Source organism: Primulina eburnea, chromosome 12, assembly GCF_022965805.1.
Source record: "Primulina eburnea isolate SZY01 chromosome 12, ASM2296580v1, whole genome shotgun sequence".
Taxonomy (NCBI): Eukaryota; Viridiplantae; Streptophyta; class Magnoliopsida; order Lamiales; family Gesneriaceae; genus Primulina; species Primulina eburnea.
The window spans coordinates 381,274-406,192 of NC_133112.1; the positions used below are offsets into that span (position 1 = coordinate 381,274).

The 24,919-nt window shown below is 36.6% G+C and overlaps 1 protein-coding gene across 1 annotated transcript; it reads left to right on the forward strand.

Annotated features, from left to right (window-relative positions):
• The first annotated feature begins 618 nt into the window (after nt 1-618).
• On the forward strand, nt 619-10,739 carry LOC140807047 (uncharacterized). The gene is made up of 8 exons (XM_073163704.1): nt 619-810; nt 1,015-3,250; nt 3,333-3,491; nt 3,621-3,800; nt 4,621-4,815; nt 9,340-9,438; nt 9,521-10,126; nt 10,206-10,739. Exons 2-8 carry the CDS (start codon nt 1,046-1,048, stop codon nt 10,548-10,550), a joined length of 3,789 nt encoding a protein of 1,262 aa, XP_073019805.1. The 5' UTR covers nt 619-810; nt 1,015-1,045; the 3' UTR covers nt 10,551-10,739.
• The last annotated feature ends 14,180 nt before the right edge of the window (nt 10,740-24,919 follow it).

Here is a 24,919-nt window from a genome sequence, read left to right on the forward strand (position 1 = left end):
TAGAGTATGCTATATAATTCAACTAAGAAGATATAAAAAAAGTTCTAGAATTTTCAGAGAGCTTTTTGTATTGGATTTGTTGGTCCGATCGACTGAATCTTCATCTAACAAACATTTAACCTGATGAACTTTAGTTTTCCCAGTTTGCCAAAATTTAGGTCCAATCAATACAAACATTTTTTTACACGAGCTTTCATAATTTCTATATGATAAATTTGTTTAATAAATTAAAATAAGTTACGACAATCCCAGTTTGTTTTTTTGTTTTTAAATTACACTATCAAACTATTTATTGCATGCGCTCTCATAATTTTTACATAATAAATTTATTTAGTAAATTGAAATAACTTACGATAATCCAAGTTTTTAAAAATTACATTATCAAACATTTTCTTACACGAACTCTCAAATTTTTACATAATACATTTGTTTAGTAAATTAAAATAAGCTACGATAATCCAAGTATTTTAAAAATTACACTTTCAAACATTTTATCGCAGATAGTTAAAGCCATCTGTTTTTTCTTTTTCTTTTTTCAATTTAAAAAGTCAAAAAGTTATTTAAAAAGAATATATAATAATAAATACGCAAACGGAAGCGTTAGATTTGAAATCCCAGTAGAGGAATTTTCTATCAAAGCGGACTCTCTCCTCGCCAGCTGTTTCTTTGCCCTTCCCAGTTCTTCCCACATATTCTTCTGGACAGTCAACAGAGGCTACGGCTACTCACTCAATTCAGCTTCAATTCTCGGCGCTCCGGATCTCCGAGTTCGTCCCACGCCTCGGATCTAGATTCCTCGTCCCTTTCCCGGTACTACATTTCTCCCTTTTCATGCATGCAATCGTCCATTTTATTTTATGTTTATATCTCTCTTTTATTTCATCATTTTTTTCCGTTTCCGCGGATTTCAATTTCAATTCAACAAGCTTGCATGTTCGTATACGTGTTTACATGACGATTGTTATATATAGAGACACACACACATACACGTGAATGAGTTCCCTCTTTTTGTAGATAATTTTGATCTGCCATTGGGGAATTCGGGATGGCGGCTGAAACTGGGGTTTGTAAGGATACCTGCTCAATCCATTATCTTCCCGAGCCTGATCGCAATGTGATGGGCAACGAAAATCTAGCAAGTGATCCCGACGATACCTATGTTTTTGTCACTGGGCCTGATGCCAAGAGTGATGATTCCCTTGAAATTAAGGTTGTGGCTGCGGTAGATGTGAGTAGTGTTCTCGAATCAAAGACCTCTGTCGAGTATTTTGGGGTAAAAATGGATGTTGTTGACGAGGAAGTTTACGAGTCTTTAACGAGTGGGAAGAATGGGACAGCGGAGGCAAGCGATGGGTATCCTTTGGTGGTAAATGGCATTTCAGTCGAGAACGAGATTTCTCCTGTGTGTGGAGTTGGTTTCCTAGATGCTATCGAGGAGAATAGTCAGAAAACTAAATGCTTCGCGGAGTTGGATGCTCAAATTGGGAATCTGGATTTCGATAATGATGAAGTTAACAAGCCTTTAAAGGAGAGGGAAAATGAGATGGTGGAAAGAACCTATTGGAAGACTTTGGTGGTAAAAGACGACACCTTAATGCAAGAGAGTTTCCTTGGGGATGGAGATGGCACCCAAGATCAGATAGACGATCACTTTATGAAAACTGAATGTGGGGCAGAAGCTGAAATTAAACAGGTTGGGAATCCAAAGGGAAAAATTGAAAGCTCGGAATTAAATGTAGCAGAGAAGGCCAATGATCGAAATGAGAAAACTGAAAGTGTGGCAGATACTGAAAGGAAAGAGGTTGAGGAGCAGACCGTATCAGAATCCTCTTTTGGTCTGGACATGAAGCAGGAATCTGAAGCTCCGCACCTGGAGTTGGTTGCAAAATCAGGAGAGAAAGGGAACATGAATAAGTTGTTGTCAACTGTGAATAACTTTGTTCAAACCAAAGTTGTATGTGAGCATGAAATTATATTAGGATCAACTGAGACATATCAACTTTCAGTTGTAGATGTGCCTGATTGTCATTTGCAGGATGTGTATGAGGAAGAAAATGAGATAAATTTTGTAAGGAAGGTTATGGAAACAGTGGAAGGTGAAGTTGCCCGAGAAACTTCCTTAAATCCAGGTTCGGAATGCTATCCAATTGATGACAAAATGGAGACAATAGAAGTAGAGGCAAAGTCAGCTTTGGGTGTGGTAGAGGATGACATGAAGTGGAGTACAGTCCCTGGAAACAGATCACTGTGCAGCTGGGGTGAAGGAAAAATAGTGGCAATTAATAAGGATTGTCATCTCAGAACTGTTTGCGGCCAGATCTCAAAGGAAAAAATTAAAGAATTTTTTGTAGTTCATATTGAAAACGATGTTCAATATCCCAAAGACCCCTACGAGCTTTCTTATTTCAACAAAGTCTCCCATGAAAACATGAGCTCTGACAATGAGACCGAGAGTCCTGTGCTGTCTCAGTGCTTTACCGCTTCAAGTGGCGAGGTTCATGAGTCTCTGAATGAAGATAAAGGTTCTGATGCTGAAATGTTCGGGATTGCATCTTCTTCATCTGTTGATGGTGGAAACTCACATACTGTTCAGAATGGGCCTTTTGGTCTTAACAGCCGGGAAGTATTTAGTGTGAACAGCATAAGCTCAGGCTGTGGCCCAACTCTTGAAACGGTTGTTTGTATTGAAAAGGAGCAAACCCTTAGAGGTGGTAATACCCCTGCTGGAGCTGAAGTTTCAAGTTGGAAATCTGAAGATGGAACCGACCCACATACTTGGATACATCAGGAATTGGGACCTGAACGTCATGATTTTTCAGCTTTGAACAATATAGACTCGGCAAGTCATATCACGGTCGCAGGTGGAGTAATGGTTTTAGATAACTTTGTTGTCGACGAAGAAGTTTGTGCCAACATCATCGCAGAATCATCTGAAATTAAAAAAGCGGGAGAGCAAATCAATGGTGTTTTGGGAAGTAAGTCTGAGACCTCGTTATTTCAAGGAAATGAGGACAGTGGACTTTTTCAGAATGAAAACATTTCAAAAGCTTCATCAAAGGGTTCTGGTACTGATGCTATCACCGGAGAGGATGTGAATGTCGATGCTGTGCCAAAGCCATTCAACTTTTTTATTAGGATTCCAAGGTTTAATGATGAAAATCTTAAAGAACAGCTCAAGGCTGCAAAACTAGAAGTCAATGAGAAAACAAAACTTAGGGATGCTATTAAAGCTGAAATCCAGGAGAAAAGAGTAAGAGCTCCATCCATCAAGCTAATGTTTTCTATGTGATGTTTAATGAAAAATGATTACACAATAGTTCTTCTTGTGTTAGGCCAATAATCAGATACATGGTGTTGATTATGAACATGCCAAGGGTGAAAGCAGAAGCTTACGGAAGTTGGTGGCATTAAAGCGCATGGAAATAAGTTCTCTTCAGTCTTTAATTAACAAAGCCAAGAATGCAATATCTATTGAGGATATGGATATCCGGGTAAGCATTTTTGCACCCTCTTTTAGGCACAAAGGCTTGCACTTGTTTGAATGCGTATGGCTTGTCTAGTCATGAGTCAGAAATCACCCACTCATAATATTTTGCATGATTCGATTGTGGCTATTGTAGATAAACAATATAGAACATATGATACAACATGAAACACTGCAATTGAGGGAGGAAAAGGAGCTAATTCGTGAGATCAAGCAACTGAAGCAGCTTGGTGAACAATTGTCTTGTAACATGGGTAGCCAAAGCGAAATCCAGCAGGCTCTTGAACAGAGAGAGGATGCTGAAGAACATTTAAAGGTACGTATACCTTCGAGTGACGCGATTAAGATGGTTGGGCCATGTATTTAGGTGACTAACAAATGCCCTGTTTAGGCAATGTGAGATCATGACAAATACACACATTAACCTAAGAGGAGGGAGACCAAAGAAGAATTGGTTAACAATGATAAAACATGGATAAAATTTATTTAATATAGATGATGATACAGTAGGGGATACAGCACAAGGCCGAAGAAGGATTCATGTAGCTGACCTCGGTTAGTTGTCTATAATGTCAAAAACAACCGTTGTTTTTTAATCTCATTTCAATGTTCCGATTTCTTTGTCAGATTGCATCTTGGAACTTTTAGGATGCATTTTTATGCTTTCAAATGAGATTCTTTTTGAGATTTGCATCCTGGACATTCTTTCCAAGTATGCTTTAGGACTGTTTACCTGAAAATATTCCAGTGATTACATTTTTGTTCTGTTAAACTATAGAGTTTCTTATTAGTTCCTGAATAGAATATGCCTACCCAAACCCAACATAAAGTCTATTTTGTGGGTACCCAATAATCAACTCATGTCCGGACTCCAGTTCCAACTTAATGTGTCTGAACTTTATCTGATCAGATAAAACCCCGAGAATATTCATGCTCGCACTTATCTCAAAACATCAGTTACTCGTGCTACCATTCATGCCTTACAGTTGTCAAGGTTAATTTTGAGTTGTAGGGTCAAAAGTTGCATATAGTTAAAACCAAAACTCATTTGGCTATTTATTATTATTACCATTATTATTATTATTATTATTATTATTATTATTATTATTATTATAATTATGTAATGGCATGTGCAGATTTTAAGGAAAGAACTAGCTATCCTTAAAGAAAGAATGTCAATGGCCCAAACAGCAATCATGGAAGCTGAGAATAAATATGATGATGAAAACAAGAAGATTAAGGAACTGCAAGCTCAGTTCAGAGCCGCTGATGATATTCGCCAAGCAGCATATGCTAGATGGCAGACTTTGAGAAAACAACTCTCACAGAAGGTAACACCTTGTCTCAACAGGCACTTGTTTACTGTTTCCTGGTACTAGAAAGGCGCATGGCACTGAACATGTACATTGCTAAGTTTAAGTCTAAAATCAGAAATTCTTGTGATGTATATACTATTTGGAACTGTGTTAAGAGGATATTACAAGGAAATGTATAGGCCTTGTTTGGTTGGGGTTTGGACATTAGTATTTAAACTTACGATTTCCCTATGTCTAGGTTCAAGCCAGGGCATAGCCATTTGTTATGGTGTGCACCTTGGTGCCCATTTAGAGCCTACGAGTACCTTAAATTCAGAGATTGCAAATCTTAAGTGAAATGACCATGATGATCATACATTCTTGTTTGTACAATGAAGTATTTGTTCTATTGTTGTCAATGGTTTATAAAGTACATGTTTGATGTTATGTGAAATATATATTACTTTTGCTATCTAGAATTTTATGCTTTATGTGTGCTTCAACAAGGGACACTCCTCCCCTTCACTTAAGCTCAGAGCATCCATTTTCCTTTGTCTCTTGAATCCTTATTAACTTTGCTTTAGAGTGGAGAGTTCTCCACTCAAAGATTAACACGTGCTAGCGAAAAATTCAATTAATATCTTTCGTGACATTTGGTTGAGCATTTAATAACTTCAAACTCAGATACGTTGAAAGTAGTTTTTGCAAAACTCTATTTTTTTTTAGCATGCTTAGTTAATTTGTTTGAAGTTGAAGTCATAATTTGTTATTCAAAAATATGTTTGGTTTATTCATCTAAATGTGAGTGAAACATTTTAAAAACGGAATATTTGGGCGGTTTATATATTTGATGGAAACGATGATGGATTTTGTTTCTTGTCCAAAAAAAAAAAGGTTGGCAAGGAAGTCAATAGTGAAGCTTTTCTCCACTCCAAAATTTTTAACCTATACATTACTACACATTTCAGCAAATTAATGGATACATTGTAGTTTATCTTTTCGTACCTATCTTTATACATTTTTACCCTTTTTTCTCCTATAATCTGCATCTTTCTTTGCCTCCAAAATATTCCACTGACTTTCAAATTCATGTACAAATACTATAGCAAAAGCAGTGTTCTAAAAAGTTCTAAGCGGTTTTTTAAAGTCTATATATCTAATTCTTCTTCTTGTTCATCTTCATATTTTTCCAACACTTTCTCTATATTGGATTCAAACACAAAATCCATTATGTCTTCTTCATCATCATCCGATACGAATTCTTCTTTGTGAAGTAATCTTAAATTGGGAATAATGGACAGACAAAGTATAAATGCGTTCTACACATAACTGTTGTTTAATTCTCTTTTTATTTTGAATCCGATTTTTTAAAAATATATATGTATAGATCCGGCTAGATGGCACCCAGGCCGTCTACACAGCCGATTTATGCAACAACGCATAGAGGTGTCGCCTTTCTAAAATTCAGGCGGTGGGCGATTCTAGGAGCCGCATTTTAGAGCACTTATCAAAAGGGTCGCTCAGCTCCTAGGCCATTCCAGGCGCCACTTTTAGAACACTTGTCGAAAGAACCTTCAGAATCACTATAAAATTTAATTCCACATTTTCGAACTGATAAATAGTTGAAGCCTAACCATGGGCACCATATTTTCTTATACTTGACGAATTAATGAATAAGTTACATAGGAGACTCTGACAAACAAAATAGGTAACACATATAAATTATGAAAATATAAAAAGAAAACATTGATTTGGATTTTTATGCCTAAAATATCCGGAGTTATTTGGCTGAAAGTAAAATATGATTCAAGTTTTTAACACTTCTGGTTAAAGCTTAAGCATGCATGGTCTACCTTATGCTTCGAGCTTGGACAAGTACTTAAAGAAAACTTGTATAAATATTTGGGCTTGTCATGAATTACTAAGGCAAATAAGTAAACATCTCTTGAGTCTCTCTCGAACACCAAGCTCGCATGATTGCTCGATAACATTCTCCACTATTTTAGCCGGAAAGTTCAACAGTCTAAAAAATCGTTTTTTCTAGTAAGCCTTTAAATATCTCGATATCATTGTTCAATATGTTACTTAAATAATAATAAAATTTTCCATTTATCTATATTTTACACTAAAAGAAGTCTGGGGTATTTTTTCAGATACCACGTTATTGCATGGCAAATCAAAAGACCGTTAAATGACTATGATAAACATGAGTTGTACATAATAATTAGGAAATTGAGGCCAGAATTTCTTGTATATCATGTAACTATTTATGGATTTAATTAAGGTATGGATTAGAATTACTCTTCTTTCAATATTTGGAACTTATTAACATGCTATAGTTACTTCTAATGAGAAATGTTGTCTTTTATGAACCCATGTGGATCCAATGACACTCTCTAGAAGAGAAAGCTCAAAATTGAACAATGACTTGGATTTAGAATAATGTGAGTCATTATATGTTGATGAGTGAAATATTTGAAGTGAACTTCGCATTTATAAATGTCGTTATGCTTTGTTTTTGAGCTCGATGAATCTCTTCGGTTCCATAAGATAGAGGGAAAAGTCTTCTGCACTTTCAATGTTTTGATCAAAATTACCCAAATCAATAAAACTAGAAAACTCTCAAATCACATGGCAGTTTATGGTTCAAGAAGTTGGTGCTGGTTTGCTGAAAATAGAAATAGTGCATAACTGATGGAAACGAACTCTGCCAAATGTAGTTATTAACGGCACACAACACACTAAGGCACACTTGTGACCTGGAGCCTAGGCTGTGCACCTTATCGAACTAAAATGTGCCAAGTAATAATACTTATAGTTCTACAATTTAAATGTATGAAGAAAATTATGTCAAATAGCATGTAATATGAAGTTTTTAAACAATCGAGCAATAATAAAACGAGTATTCTTAGAATATGAGTAAATATGAATGACAAAACTCATGGATTTAATTTAAAATACACAATCGTTTGATTTAATGCATGCATTGGGTTTTAAGCATTCCAATACATGTGTTTTACGGCCTCATTGAATCGTTGAGCCTTGACATATTTCTAGGCACAAAGGCTGAGTTTTGCTTTGCCTTACGCCTAGGTATATGCGTTGCAAACATTTATTGACTATGCTGCAGAACATGCAATATTTGAGAAATATAAAATTTTACAATCTTAAAAAAGAAATAAATTTGTTTTAAATTTTTCATTTAAAGCACTTCCAGATTTTTCGTGTTAAATAAATTTAAATGACGAAAATATATAGGAGGACAAGAATGAAGTTTTCCTTAGTGCTGGATTTAGTTTCTATTTGTCGTTTAAATCACTGATTATTAGTTAACATTAACTAATTGTTATCGTCCGATCACATTTCTTCCATAAAGTAAAGAACTAAACACAGGAATGAACTGCACGTTTTAATTTCTTTGTGGAGATCAATATAATGGATTAGGTATTTTGTCACCACGCAATATCCTATTTTTTCTATCAGCGCGGATCTTTCCCAGCTACATCACAATCCACAGTTTTTCAAATATTTCTCATTATTTGTGCTTTTCTTGCGTGTTACCCTTGCTTAACTGGTAAATGGGCATGGAATGTATTGAGTACCATTTTGATTTGGTCTGAAGGTTATATCACAAATCACAATTAATTTGGCGTCAACATTTGCGGTTGCCCACTGGATAAATCACGTATTGGAATTAATATCTATATTTTTAATTGATTATTTTGTTGTTCCAAGAAGTGAAAAAACCAGCGAAGTATAAATGACTTTCATTCATTCACTCACTTTTTTTTATTACTTGCCAGATTTCTGTGTCCTAGAGTGGATTTTATTTTCCCATTTCTTTTACATGCCCATACTATAACTTTCGAATGATCTTTAAGAATCAAATGATGCCATCACTGGTTTGCTTCTTGTGTCAGATTTGATCGATTGTGGAGCTTTAGTAGAACTAATAAGACAATTGCTTTGAAAATTTACCAACATTGCTACCTTTTCATTTCTATGGTTATTGCCCCTCCCCCACTCTATCCCAGCTTATCCTCAGTGCAGTTGTGTACTCATTTTCAAAGGTTGACACACAGTATTTATTGTGGAATACTAAAGAAGTTGGTGACTTGTGTCCTAGAAAGTCATTCATAGTTATTGATATTCTGGCAAATATCACTAGTTATATGGGACATTTTTTTAACACACAGGCAGCAAACCCTGTCTCGCATGATCAAATGTTACACAGTTTCATTGGAGTCTGTTACTTAAATTTTATTTTAGTTCTTGTTGTGGGGGTTTCATAATTTGAAGAGAATAAATAGGGAACAGACATCTTCATTCATTACAAGTTCGGGGTTGAAGTTGTAGTGTTGATAATTTTAACTTGATATCTGCATTTTATTATTTTAAGCATAGTGATTAATTCTATCAAGATGGATGGCAATATTGCATCACGTGGATACTTTTAGTACAGAAACAATGCAATCTTGATTTCTTTGTAAAATGAATATGTCGTGTTTGTGATAAATAGCAGGAAAAAGCTTATAAGTTGTTGGATACTTGCCATTGCAGAACAAGTACTTTGTCGAATACAAAGATGATGAAGCTATAGCCAATAACTGTGCATTCAGCGGGGATAGAGAGACACTATATCATCTGTGTTTGAATAAGGTTAGTTTTGTGATTTGTTCTTTCTATTCGCTATGTCAATTCGAACCTCTAACTTTGCTAATTGAGTGTCTCAATTTTACAGGTGGAAAAGTTTATGGAACTTTGGAACGTGAATGGCGAATTTCGCAGTGAGTATGCCAGGTTGAACGGAAGGAGTACTCTGAGGAGATTGGGCACTCTGGATGGACGTTCACTAGGTCCTGATGAGAAGCCTCCTAACCTACCCATTTATGATAACAAAGAAAGAAATGATAAGATGGTCTCGATACCTACCAATGTTGATTCCATATCATGTCAATCTGTGGAGCTGAAGCGACAAATGTCTTTTGAAAATGTGGCCTCAAACGTTCGATCGATAAAGACAATGATGGAATCCAAGGATCAGATAGTGACAACTAAGGGACCTGCTAAACTTCAACTAGGTAATGCCTCGAATTATGTTTCTGGTAGAGAAATCACTGATGAGATGCAGGAAAAGGATTCTGTGAAAACGAGGGAGGTAGCTGAGTTGACCCGCAAGGAAGAAGAAATTAGAAGGGAAGAGGCTCAAGCTAAGAAGAAAGAGGAACTTCGTTTGGAGCAGCTAGCAAAGGCTAAGGAGGCACGTGAGAAAAAGAAACGGCGTGATGAGAAGGTGCAAATGAGAGAAGAATTGAGAGCACGTAAAGAAGCAGAACTTAAAGAAAAGGTGATTCTGCTGCTATTTGTTATATTTTTTTTCCGCCAAGCACAACGGCGTGAAACTAAGTATCTATTCAAACGTGTAGGAGAAGGAGAAGAAATTGAGGAAGAAAGAGAGAAAGAAAGCTGCTTCTGCGTCAACAGATGCGAATGATAGCAGTGAAACTGGTGAAAACGCTACGGATATCGTCCAAGAAGAAATACAAGTGAGTGACAATTCCTCTTGCGCAACAATTAAAAAGCCTAAAAAGACTTCATTTGCGAGCAAGCAAAACAAGACCCCTCCACCTCTTCGCAACAGAAACAGGAAAAAATGGCAGCAGTGGATGTGGGTAAGCCTTGCGAGCATCGTCGTTATACTTGTATTCTGGCTGGGAAATATGGGTTTGTTCGCTAACGTAAATATCAAGCGCCATGGCCCTGCTTATTAGTTTTCCATGAATAATATACTCCGCGTAGGCAGGCTATTCTCAGTTTTATTTTTATTTGTTCGACTGTCAGATGGTTTCATTGGAAATTATACCTTGATAGGTCGTTATTATAATTTTAGAGGACGAGACCGTTGGAATATGGCATTTCGTACAAGTTGGGACTTGAATATACTGTGATCATTGGTGGTCTCTTCCCTTGTTTTAAATTTATCCGGACTCTTGCTTCCTTGCTTATTTCTACACGGCGTTGCCCCAGAGTGTGGAACATACCCGAGTTCATCTTTCTTTTCTTTCTTTTTTTTTTCACCCGTTTTAACCGATTTCATCCCTTTCAACATTTTTTTACACTTGGTTTAACTTTATTTTATCCCTTCAACTGTGCAATCGACAATTAGGAAGTATAAAATAATTTAACAATTAAAATACACTTAATCACATTAGATTAAATCAAATAAATATTCCATGAGTATTGAAATAAAAGAGAGGTTGATGCGATGCGTTTACGCATTTGAGTACAACCTGGATTCCTAAATTATACAACCGACAGAATAGGAACCCTTTTATATTACAACCCCAAAAAAATTGATCATGTCAGAATGCGTTTTTTAGAACACGTAATTTTCATTCGCAGTCGGTAAGAGGTGTATTTTGGTGTTTTTGTTATTGAAATATATTAATTTAAAAACTGGTAGTTGAAAGTGATTTATTTATTCTAACATACATCTAAGGAAAGATTTTAGCGTACGACGCCCTAGATTTTCACTTTTAGAAGATATATTGAGATTAGTTGTGATTGATTATTTGATGATATTATTGAATTATTTGTAACGGGTCATACTCTTTTAAACAACATTAACTAATAATAATAACAATAGAATTTAGCTAAGGCTATCAAATGTTGAATTTTGTGTTTGACAATATATTATTATTTCTAAATGTGGTAAAACATTTATTTTATACATTATGCTCGTCATTTCTGATCAATATTTTATACACGATGATTTGAAATCAAAGGTTGTGTTAGGTCAGAAAAATAAAATAGGTTGTTCTGATCTCACAACCAAGTTTGTTTGTTTTAAACTGTTAAAATGAGCTTGATGATGATGATATGATTAGTATTATAACATCGTTTTCTTAAGATGATTATGTATATAAAAAATGATATGATATATATTAATAACAATATATCGTTTGGCTCATAGGATATGATAAATGAAACTATATTATGATACCAAATTTTTTTATCTTGAATTTGGTTTGGTGAACTCAATATTGCAAGCTGGTTTTGCATGGGTCAGACTTTAATTCGGCTTAGATATGCACAGACGGACAAGAGCTAGATTGCACTGGAAATTTTTCTGTTATAATCCTTGGATTCTTACGTCAGTACTGAGACAAAACTTAAGTGTGTGATAAAAATAATGCTAGTGTTAACAATTTGTGAATGTATAAAATCATGAAAAAATATATTATTTTTATAGAGTTGGAAAAAGTTAGATACTTTGTCGGAGAAAAACTATTACTAAGACAAGTTCTCGAAATACTAGGTTTGTGATGAGATTTGTTCTGATCTGACTGTATTTTAGTAGATTTTAAATATATCGTTATACCATTTGAATTTTTCTATAAGAGTTTTAAACATATATTTTGCATTAGTAGGACTATGCATTCACCTCCATAGTTACTTGATTGAGCTCGGCTCAGGCGATTATGCTCTGAGCTCGGTTGCTCGGACCTTTCCATCTTGTGTGACCTATTTTTCGAGTAGATAAGAGCTCGGACTGATACGAATCCTCGTACGAATGAAAGGCAAGCACGAATATAGAAATCGCACCCTCAATTCAATAACAAACAAGGATCGATTATATTATCCCGATCTTTTGAAACAAGTAACGATTGGTGTGATATTCACCTCTAAGTGATTTAAACACTTAGCAACAAATATCAACGAAGATAACAATTGAATCTAGAACGAACCTTCAAAGAACGATGCCTATGACAATCCGTGCAAGAACAATCGACAAACGCCACAAAGATGCAATCTTTGATAAGTTTGATTTTGATAAACACAAAGTATAAACTTTGCAAGTTTTGAGAGAATTCTCAAGTGTTTTTCATTCCATATTCAATAATAATTTCGTTCATAATGTTTACAATGATTAAATAGATAAAACAAAACAAGAAAGTAGTGTGAAAAGCTTAAATGAGCTAATTAGCAACTTTGACACGCAAGTCCGCCAGAACACCGCGGGTGCAGTGACGTAAGGACCGCGGGTGCGGTTTGGCTTCGGAAAAAAAAAAAAAAAAAAATTTAAAAAAAAAAAAAATTTTTTTTTTTTTTTTTTTTTTAGGAAAAAACATGACCGCGGGTGCGGCCCTTGCATGAGCGCGGGTGCGCTAGTGCTTCGGCAATTTGAGCGCGGGTGCGGCCCTGTTTTGAGCGCGGGTGCGCTGGAGCTTCGGCAATTCTTTGTTGAACTCCACTACTTGCTTGAATATGCTTGATTCATCATCTTTTATCACAATCAAGCTTGAAAGTCCAAACCAACAACGCCACTTAAATTTTTCCCCAAACATTTGCACACAGTGCCTAGCCAGATTCATATCATACTCCCCTACTTCAAAAAGATTTGTCCTCAAATCTTGTCTACCTACACAGAAACAAAGCAAGTTAGTAATAACAAAAAGTATATTATCAACATGCTTACCTTTAAGCTCAAGAATGTAGACGCTATCATTTATTTGCTCCATTAGCACTCGAAACCACAACTTTACGGTCGCCTTCCCTATATGTTCTTTAACCTTTACACACGTCAAATAACAAATCACCACAAATGATAAAATATCATTAAGAATCACAAATATCAGATTCCTCCCCTTTTTAGACCTAGTTAACAACACAAAAATTTCTATAAAAGTGCACAAACATAGTTCACTAGGAATAAGAATTACTTCATGCCACACATAAGAATTAAACTTAAGTGTCCTTTCCCCATTTCCAATGAAACCTTGACTACACAACTTATCATACTTCTTCATATGCAACCAACACATATAATCATGAATTATATCAACGATCAAACCACAGTTATGAATCTCAAGAACAAGTCGATCTTGAAATAAATATATACCAAATAGTTTATTATCTCTAAACATATATTCATCATAAATGAAATAATTATCATGTCCAACCATCAACCTCTCAAAGCCATCACCAATTAAATTCAAATCATGCAAATAAGACACGTCACGTGTACTATCAATGCGATATCTTATCTCATTACAAAAATTTAACTCCAATGCATATAAACCCTTGTAGCAAACAAATCCTACGAACTTATTAAATAATGAAACATCAAAATTCATAGTAGGTACATGCAATTCATCCATGGCCTTAAATTCATAACAATCTAGGAATAAGGATAAATTTACATTCGATCCCTTAACCACCATATTTGCAACACATTCTCCACATTCTTGAAAACAAAACAACACAAAATTAAAATAGGGAAGCAAATCATACCTCCCAGTCGTTGCAGTGGTTACTACCCTTACCTCACGGTGATTTCTCTTGAAATCATATGGATCATCCCATTGCAATCTCACACCATCAACAATTGTTTTACTTTTCATCATCACATTTTCAACTTTCTTACCAAGCTCATCTTGATGGCACTTGAATTTTCTAGGCTCGGACCCTTGGGTTCTCCCTTTAGTAAAATTCACTTGTCTCATTGGTATGACAACCCCAAGAACCTGCAAATAAGAAATAGCAATGCTCGGAATTGAACCGGCTATATCATCACAATGAGAATAAACCAATTTGTACAAAGGTACATGAAATGGTTTATACAAGAATAAGAAACTCTCCACCTCACTCTTTTCAATCTTTTGGGTCTTTGATTTATTTTTCTTTTCTTTGACCTCTTTTTCTTTTTCTTTTCTCTCTTGTTTCTTTTCTATGGCCATCTCACCTTTTTGTTCACTCATTCTTTCGACCATATTAATTTCTTTTTCACTCTTTACAATAAACTTCAATTGATCATCAAAAATTTCTTTTCGTGTCAATTGATCAAAAGAAATATGTTTTTCTTCAAATGTTTTGAACAACAAAGTTTCTTCGTTTTCATCCATAGAACACACATTAGAAACAAACTCACCATCTAAGGATTCACCCTCCTTAGCATAACACTCTATGCTCAAGTCATAAATCAATGGAATACCAACCTCTTCAATTCTTTCAACCTCCACTTTAGGTTCAACATCAATGCTCACTTCAACTCCACATTCGACTGTATCTATAGATTCACATTCAACTCTAGAATCCAATACATTCATCTCACTATCTAGTGGAATAACATCATCTCCAATGCTATTAATCACCACCTCAAGTTCATGTTCAAGTTTACCAACAATCTCAACTTCAGCTACATACTCAACAACATCCTCTACATCCACTTGAGATTCAATATCAACCACAACATCAACCTCCATTAGAGATTTAAGCTCAACTGGCGATTTTACTACAGTAAATTCCTCACGTCGACATTGACTGATATTATGTCCAAACTCTAGACACCAAACACATTGAATATCATAAGTACTAACATTTGAAATTTTAGATGTACCTTGATACCCATGTTTAAAAACCAACTTCTCTTCACTCGACATTCGTGCGGTTTTCAATAACTCCTTCCACGAGTCACTTCCATGTTTACCACTCGATTTGCACTTTCTATCATCACCCGTTACCAAGTGTGATGCTCCACTCTCCTTGACTCTCCTAGACCAATCAACTTCACGTTTCGATTCCTTCTTTGGCGTAGCAATGATTTTCTCTCCCAAACTCCTCCGCCAATTAGGTTTCAAAGATTCCCTATCCACATCAAGTTCACTTCTTCTATTCTCCTCACATCGCCTATCATCATCACGATGCAAATACAACGATCTATCGCCTCCAATTCTTTTACTTCGCCTATCATCATCATATTGTATATCATCATAATGATCCACTTGTAAAGCTCTATTCCCACCAATTCTATTAACTCGTCTTTTTCCATCATCTTGCATATTATACTTTTCCTCTCCTTCACTCCGTCTATACCTCTCACGTAGAGGCTTAAACTCCTTTTCACATATTCTATCCAACCCGTTAGGCTTAGATTTATTTTCACTCGTACTAACCTCAAGCCTATCAAACCTCTCACGTAAATGCTCCATTTCGGTCCTCATTATCCTACTAAAATGATCGAACAATTCCTCAATTTGGACCTTAGAAAATTCTTGGTTCGTGTCATCTCCTACCTCCTCCAATTTTGTTTCAAACATTGTACCTGCAAGAAATGTTAGTAGAAATAAAAATTATTCCTCACCCAAATTCTCACTGATCACTCCAATAGAAATTCACTCGACTCACCTTTTTTTTTTTCTCACTACAAAATACTCACCGGTCACTCCAAAGAAATAACGCTCGCACTCAAGTGTTTTTTTTTTTCACTCGAATTTGATAGTTCTTTCAAAGGTGTGATCAAGCTTTGTACTTGTATATCAAACTAACAAGATTCAACTTGTGAACACTTGCAACTGTTTCACTTGGATTGCACAATAACAAGAACGACACAATAACACAGAACAAATTTTTTTTTTTTTCAAGAATTTTGGATTATCAATAACAAAGGATGGTAGAAATAACACAGATCTGGAAATAGAACAAAAGATAACACAAATCTAAGAACAGAACGAATTTTTGTTTTTGTTTTTGATAGATAGAACAATAGAAACAAAAAGATACCACAGATCTGATAACAGAACAAAGGATAACACAGATTTGATAACAAAACGAAATTTTTGTTTTTCTTTTCTGATATAGAAATATTTGACAATAGAAACAACAAGGATACAACAGATCTGATAACAAAACGGATTTTTTTTTTCTTTTATATTTTTTTAGACAGATCTGAAAATAACAACAACAACAAGGATAGACTTACTTGAATCAATGAACCAAAGCTCTGATACCAAATGATACGAATCCTCGTACGAATGAAAGGCAAGCACGAATATAGAAATCGCACCCTCAATTCAATAACAAACAAGGATCGATTATATTATCCCGATCTTTTGAAACAAGTAACGATTGGTGTGATATTCACCTCTAAGTGATTTAAACACTTAGCAACAAATATCAACGAAGATAACAATTGAATCTAGAACGAACCTTCAAAGAACGATGCCTATGACAATCCGTGCAAGAACAATCGACAAACGCCACAAAGATGCAATCTTTGATAAGTTTGATTTTGATAAACACAAAGTATAAACTTTGCAAGTTTTGAGAGAATTCTCAAGTGTTTTTCATTCCATATTCAATAATAATTTCGTTCATAATGTTTACAATGATTAAATAGATAAAACAAAACAAGAAAGTAGTGTGAAAAGCTTAAATGAGCTAATTAGCAACTTTGACACGCAAGTCCGCCAGAACACCGCGGGTGCAGTGACGTAAGGACCGCGGGTGCGGTTTGGCTTCGAAAAAAAAAAAAAAAAATTTTGAAAAAAAAAAAAAAAATATTTTTTTTTTTTTTTTTTTAGGAAAAAACATGACCGCGGGTGCGGCCCTTGCATGAGCGCGGGTGCGCTAGTGCTTCGGCAATTTGAGCGCGGGTGCGGCCCTGTTTTGAGCGCGGGTGCGCTGGAGCTTCGGCAATTCTTTGTTGAACTCCACCACTTGCTTGAATATGCTTGATTCATCATCTTTTATCACAATCAAGCTTGAAAGTCCAAACCAACAACGCCACTTAAATTTTTCCCCAAACATTTGCACACAGTGCCTAGCCAGATTCATATCACGGACTCTATGTAAGATTTTGGGTTCGGACTCTGAGCTTAAATGTATCAATAATAGGCCCTTTATTTCTCTAATTGGGCTCAAATAATAAATGTTTCAGTTTGTACCCGGGCGAGTCGACTTTATGGGTATCAATAGTACATCCTCTCTCTCTCTCTCTCTTTTTTTTTTTTTTTTTTTGTCTAAAGTAACTATGAAGTTTAGACCAAGTATTTGGATCTAGACACGGCTGACCCGAGTAAAATTTACTGATTCTAGACTTGTGTTTCTCATCAATTTGTGTTTATTTGGATTTTCACTGAGCTGTTAAAATCAACGATCAAGATTTTGATATGTGCTTCTTTTTTGGACCATTTATCTACGTATGAATGGTTTGAGATCTTCCGCCACTTTACCTTACAGAGGCGTCTGTTCGGCTTCATGCCAAATTTGGGGCCGTCATATCATTTTCGATCGTGTGGTCATGATCATCCAAGTTCCCCTATAAATATGTTTCCATTTCCTATCATTTTCACTTTTCTCTTTCCCGTGACATTATATGCCGAACTAACTATCAAATCCCGTCCAAAATTTCCTGCTCGGTTTCAACTTTATATTTTTACTTCATCTTTCTTAGTAAGTTATTTCTTATTGCAAGCATGCCCATCTCTGATCTTAGAATAGTTAACGAAGTATTCGAGTACGAAGACCATCCGTCTCCCGCAAAGTCCTCAAGTTCTGAGCAAGAGACTCATCGGGCTCCGAGACTAAAAAAGTTCGAGGCCCTCGATTCTCAGTTTAGGGAAGTCGGGCTACCTTGGTATGAGGTAACCGACTACTATTTAGACCTTGAGACGGGTGATATCATAAAGGAGAGATCAGGCATGCCTGCAGGTTTCGACATGCACATTCTCGGTATTAGTGACCAAGCTCATAGCCCACATGAGAGCTTTAACATATTCTAAACTGACTAGACGGATATGGGTCTTAGGTTCCTTGTTCCCAGTTTAATCCAAAATACGCTTAAACACTATCGTGTCTTTTCGAATCAATTATCTCCCAACTCCTATTCCATCTTTATTTCCTTAGGAGTTATATTTAAATATTTTGATATTCTTATTATTGTGGCCATTGTCCTAAAATTTGTAAAATTAAAAAGTTCACCCCAAATCGGTTTACATAAATCTCAAACCGAACACCAATTCTTGGAAGAATAAGGGCCCCTGAAGCTTCTGAACAACTGTCTCCCGAGCTCGCAGAGAAGCTCACCCAGAAGAATAAAGGCCTCGACCCTTCTGTGGATGCGCATAAGAAGATTTCCTCTGGGGTGAGGACTCTTTGTCTAGGAAGATCACGAGGGCTCCTCTACGAAATATGTTTGGGCTGCTCAGAAGAGCCCGATGATTGATAGTTCGGGACTTGGCTTCTTCTCGGAGTTCCCAATATCAAATCAAGAGACCCATTTACGACCCTTGAGTATCAATCTTCCAGAACCCCTCGGGCCTGATTGCACTGAGCTTGTTGCATAACCTAATCTCTGTGTGGGGCCCTTAGCTCCTAATCGTTATTACAACACAATTTGATTAGGGTTAAGTAATCACAGCGGAAAACAGGTTTAAAATTTCTTTTATGATGAGCCCAAAACATCTCTTCTAGATTTATAATACTAAAAATAGTATTTAATCTCAAATCATAAAACATGCCCACACGAAATCAAAACCAATCACATACAAACAACTCATATCCTCGGGACATGCTCCGGTATATAGATACATATACATATATACTGGGAACAAGACATAAACATAAACCTCAGCCCAAGCTGTGGCTTCCTCCAGAAGTGCCCTCTCTGGCCTCCTGATATCCTGGAGTACCTGCCATTGTCCACACACAAAGACAACAACAGCCCCCCTTGGGGGTGAGCAAAGCTCCGTATGGAACAACCAATCATATATACCACAGATATCTAAACAATGATATATGGTATGCAATGCATGTATGTCGTGGAGGTATCAGGTCAAATGCCCATCCACTGAGCATATGTCAGAATCAATCGAATCGCTATCAAATCAAATCAATGCTCGAGCTGGCACACCGGCCGATATGTGAATACATGTATGATAGCGTCGACGAAGCGCCATCAATCCCACATCTCATATCCAATCATATGGGGCCACAATTGTCTATGCTTTACGGGTCATATAATACCGGCATAGCGATTGTGTTCATAAACCCCGGAATCCAATCAAATCATATCAGGGTATCCAAGGATCATAGCTCAACGTGCATGTCATGTATCGATGTATGCATAAAATGATGTGTGTTAACAAAACATTTATTTTGTACATCGATACTCAAATCTCAATGTCATGTATGCCACATCAAATCATCAAATAGGCACATAGACACGTATTCCAATCCAATCCAATCAATCCAAACATATCGTATGTTACCCGGTCACAACATACCTCAATTCTTCGTTCCAGTTGATGTAGCTTGAAAATATCAATATAATACTTTATCTACATCAATAACATAATCATTCTAATCAATAACATACTCTAAAATCATTAATTTGAGTTTCAAATATCATTTGAAACTTCAAAAATTCATATCAAATCATAATCATATCATAATTCAATTCCGACTTCGAATACAAGTTTCTTGTCGGTTATTCTACTACATATCAGAAATTCAACTTCAAATACAAGCTATTCCAGCACTTTAATATTTCAAGCTGCTGAAATCAGAAGAAAATTACCTCAATCTGAGGCCCTCAACGCGCAGATAACAAATATATAATTTGTTTCACGTTTGGACAGCGTTTCGAAGTCGAATCGGAAGAAGAAAATAAAATTCTCTCGGTTATTCTCGAAGTTCTCGTAAATGGAAATGAAGAAAGAAGAAGGAAAAGCTTATTCTTATCATCATCTTCCTCGCGCTCGGGCGGTAGAATTCTCGCGCCCGAGCGCGAGACATTCTGTCCCCGAGTTGTATTTATGCCGCGCTCGGGCGGTAGAAAGTTACCGCTCGGGCGCGGAACATTCTGCCCGAACTCTCGCTTTGCATACATTGGCGCTCGGGCGGTCATTTTCTACCGCCCGGGCGCCACATGTTCTGTACAAATATTTAGATTTGTACTAAATTCGCGTCCGGCTTCTCCACTCGAGCTCTTACAACGTCAATTCACATTCAATATTCATTTTCTCAATTTCATTATCATAATATACATCAATTGTATAATCACATATCAAATTCATTAATTATCGATAATCATATAAGATTTACGATAATACGATACACGGTCCTTACATTTCTCTCCCTCTTAAAAGATTTCGTCCTCGAAATCTCAAACATCTCTATATACATAACATTGGCAAACATACATATGTCACCAGTTATAGTACATATCAAAACTAAAATCAGTAAAAGGATCAGAATACATCGAATACAATGGAACAGATGTCATAGAATCAAATAAATGCGGATATGATTCTCGCATCTTGCTTTCCAACTCCCACGTTGATTCTTCAACACCATGTCTTGTCCATTGCACTCGAACTAGCGGAATCGATTTGTTTCTTAATATCTTTTCCTTTCGATCCATAATGCGAACAGGTTGTTCAACATAGGAAAGAGAAGGATCAAGTTCAACCTCATCAGGTGCAAGTACATGTGTTGGATCAGGTTCATATTTCCTCAACATAGAAACATGAAACACATCATGAATAGTAGATAAAGCTGGTGGCAATGCCAATCGATACGCAAGATCACCAACTCGATCGAGAATCTCGTATGGACCAACATATCGAGGAGATAACTTGAAACGTCCCGTGTTCTTGTGTTTAAAATGCACTAGAAATATATTTTTTTTTTTTAAATTTCGGTCCTTGTAAAAAAACATTTTAATCAAATATTTTTTTGTCCATGATCTAGAACATTCGCTAGTTAACATTTAAAAATCAATTGCAATCGTCATAAAATAAAATAATCGCATGAGTTACCAAACCTAAAAAGCAATAATCGTGAAACGTATTTTCCTCTCCAAAACCACTCTAAAGCATAAATAAATGGTTTTAAAAATCTTTTAACGTAAAATCATAATCATAATCATGAGTGCGGAAAAACAGTAGAAGCGCTGGTCCTCGGGTTGTGTGCACCTTCAGTCCAGTCATCTCATACGTCAAGTCCTCCCTCAACCTCACCTGCATCCAACACACCTAGTGAGTCTAAAGACTCAACACACCAAATCTTTGTAACGAGTAGTACATATATAAAATCACATGCATCAGTGAAATTACTTCATGAAAATACATAAACTTGAGCATGAGCAATTACCTTTATCCTTGATCATAACATGACATGATAACATGATATAATAACATGACGTGATAACATGACATGATTCCTTTAATGATCGTAATATTATATTTTCTTGATTGAATTCAGATCGCTAATTGTGACTTTCCTGACGTGACATGACATGACATGACATAACGATGGTACCATCTACGTGAAACCACAGTACTGGGCGGCGGGGACATCAGCGACACAAGATCGTCAACTGAGCCTTGGCCTAATCTTGATCATAACCTCAAATCCTGAATTCCTCATAGTCACAATTACTTCACTTTCATCAATATTTTCATGTTTTCATCACCTTATAAAATTATGCATGAATATATTTTCCTTTGAAACCGAGCATGCACCATGTATTTTAAATGTCAATTTTAATTATAAAATTTCATGGACATTTAAATAATCATAATAATCATGAACAATTCATAAGCATTTAAAAATGCACATAATATCATAAAAACTGCATTTAGGGCACTGCCATGACCTCTACTAAATTTTGGTGTAAAAAGACCGTTTTACCCCTGGACTCGACTTTTTACAAAATCGACTTTTTTCTTGATTTCATGACTCTAACATGTCCCAAATAATTATTTAAGCTTATAAAAATTTTCTCGTAATTTTATTTGGCTTAAAACTTAGACTTTTCAATTTATCTTTTATTAGTTATTTTAACGGTGTTTTAATCCCGAAAAATACCAAACTTTAATGTAAAATTCCTAAATTCTAAATTTAGTCGTTTTATATTATTTTAGCCCTTATGGATCACGACTCGACCCCTGTGAGTCGTTCTCCAAATATTCTTTGTTTTGAAACTCAATTTTGACACTCGAATTTCAACCCCGAGCCATCTCCTAATTTTATCGAGTTACCCCCGAACCATATCGAGCCAAAAGGTGCCAAACATGTTTATTTAGCCTAATGGTCACTAAAATTGCCAAGAGGAAACCTAAAACCCCAGAAACGAGACCCCCCAACCTACTGCACAAGTTGCCGAGAGTTGCATGTTGTGTGGTTTCTTAACTTGTGATCGTGTGTGACCAGCCGGTGCCCTTCCAACCGAACCCAACCCAGGGACACTCGCTAAGGACCCTAGAGAGCCTTCCTAACATCATCCCGTGCCCCAAACACGAGCCCCCAGCGCCTAGAGAGGGCGCGAACCCTGCACACATCTGTGCAGGGCCCCTCGGGTGGAGTCCTAGCAGCGCTAGGACTCTTCCCGAGTCCTTGGTTCGAGTCCTAGCTTGGCTAGGACTCTCCCTAGACCCTGTGCAAGCCCTGGCCGAGCCCTAACTCCAGCCCCAAGCCAAGGCCAGCCTACCCTCATGAAGCCCGATCCCACACCCCCCCACGACAGAAACCCGCAGCTTTTGTTTCCTTGAGTTTTCCTGGTTTCTGCTGGTTCGTGTGAGTGAGTGAGGCTACGTTTTTCCTTAAAAACTTTACTAAAACTGTTACACGACGTCATGGCAGTCCCCTAGAACATGTAGATCATGAAATAACATATGAAAACGTTAAATCGTAACACGAACACGTAAAAACCGTAACAAAACTTCATATTCTTTACACATGCATTCAACAATCGATATATGGTGTATTGGAAGAGAAAAAGGAAGATATTGGCATGCCTTTGCGTAATAAACGCACGATATACCGACGACGACGAAGAACGGGAAGAACCGAGGCTATACACACTCAAAACCGTGAAGAACCAAGCCTACTCCTCACGGCCGAGAGGTAGCAGCCGAGGAGAATGCTCTTGCTTTGTTTTCTGAAAATTTTATTGGCGGCGTGAGTGTGTGAGTGTGCGGCGAGGGTTTCAGTGATTAGCCTAGGTTTTTAATTTGTTTTATAAGCTAACTCAAAGATAAATAGGCTTAAGGCTAGATAAATTTAATTAAGCCCACTAGTGCAAGCTAGGCCTAAATAAAATTTAAAAAGTTTTCATAATAAAATTAATTAGTGAATTAAATAGCCGGACTGCTAAAAGATCGAATTTTTGTTAAAAATTCCAACACCGATAAAAATTAGTCTCGGCGTATAAAATCACCTTTTTAAAATTCTTGATTTCACAAAAAAAGAAACAACTCCCCTAAAGTAAATAATTAAAAATTAATTATTTAATTAGAACATTTTTCACATAATTTCAGCCCCCGGTCTCCGTTCCTCGATCGTCACTTGAATAACCTATAAAAATGTATTTTCATGCAACAATGACAATAAAAATCATATTAAGCATGCATGTCACATAATTTAATGGCAATTAGAATAAATTACTCATTTTTCATAATTTCTAGATTTGCATGCAGTTGGATTACGTCGCCTTAACTTGGACCTTACAATTCCTCCCCCCTTAAATAAAATTTCGTCCTCGAAATTAGAACTTACCGAACAATTCTGGATAGCGACTCAACAAGTCCCTCTCGGTTTCCCAAGTAGCTTCCTCTTCCGAGTGATTCAGCCACTTGACCTTGACCATTGGAATGACTTTATTACGCAGTCTCCTCTCTTGCCGCGCTAAAATCTGGACAGGTCTTTCCTCGTATGTCATAAGTGGAGTTAGCTGAAGAGGCTCATAATTGAGCACATGTGATGGATTAGACATGTATTTTCAAAGCATAGAGACATGGAACACGTTGTGAACTCCTGAAAGCGCGGGTGGCAAAGCCACTCTATAAGCTAGTGTCCCAATCCTCTTAAATCTCAAACGGACCTATAAATCTTGGACTAAGCTTGCCTTTTCTGCCAAAATGCATAACACCCTTCATAGGTGCTATTTTCACAAACACGTGGTCGCCCACAGCAAACTCTAAGTCCCTTCGTCTCTTATCTGCATAACTCTTCTGTCGGCTTTGTGCAGTCTTCATTCTCTCACGAATTTTGACTACCAACTCCGCTGTCTCTTCAATAACATCCGGACCAAGAACCCTTCTTTCTCCAACCTCGTCCCAATGAATAGGAGATCTACATCTCCTTCCATAGAGTGCCTCAAAAGGAGCCATCCCAATTGATGATTGGAAGCTGTTATTGTAGGCGAACTCCACTAGAGGTAACCTCGATTCCCAACTGCCTTGGAAATCGATAACACAAGCTCGCAGAAGGTCCTCCAAAGTCTGAATAACTCTCTCCGACTGACCATCGGTTTGAGGGTGGAACGCTGTACTGAACAGTAGCTTGGTCCCCATCG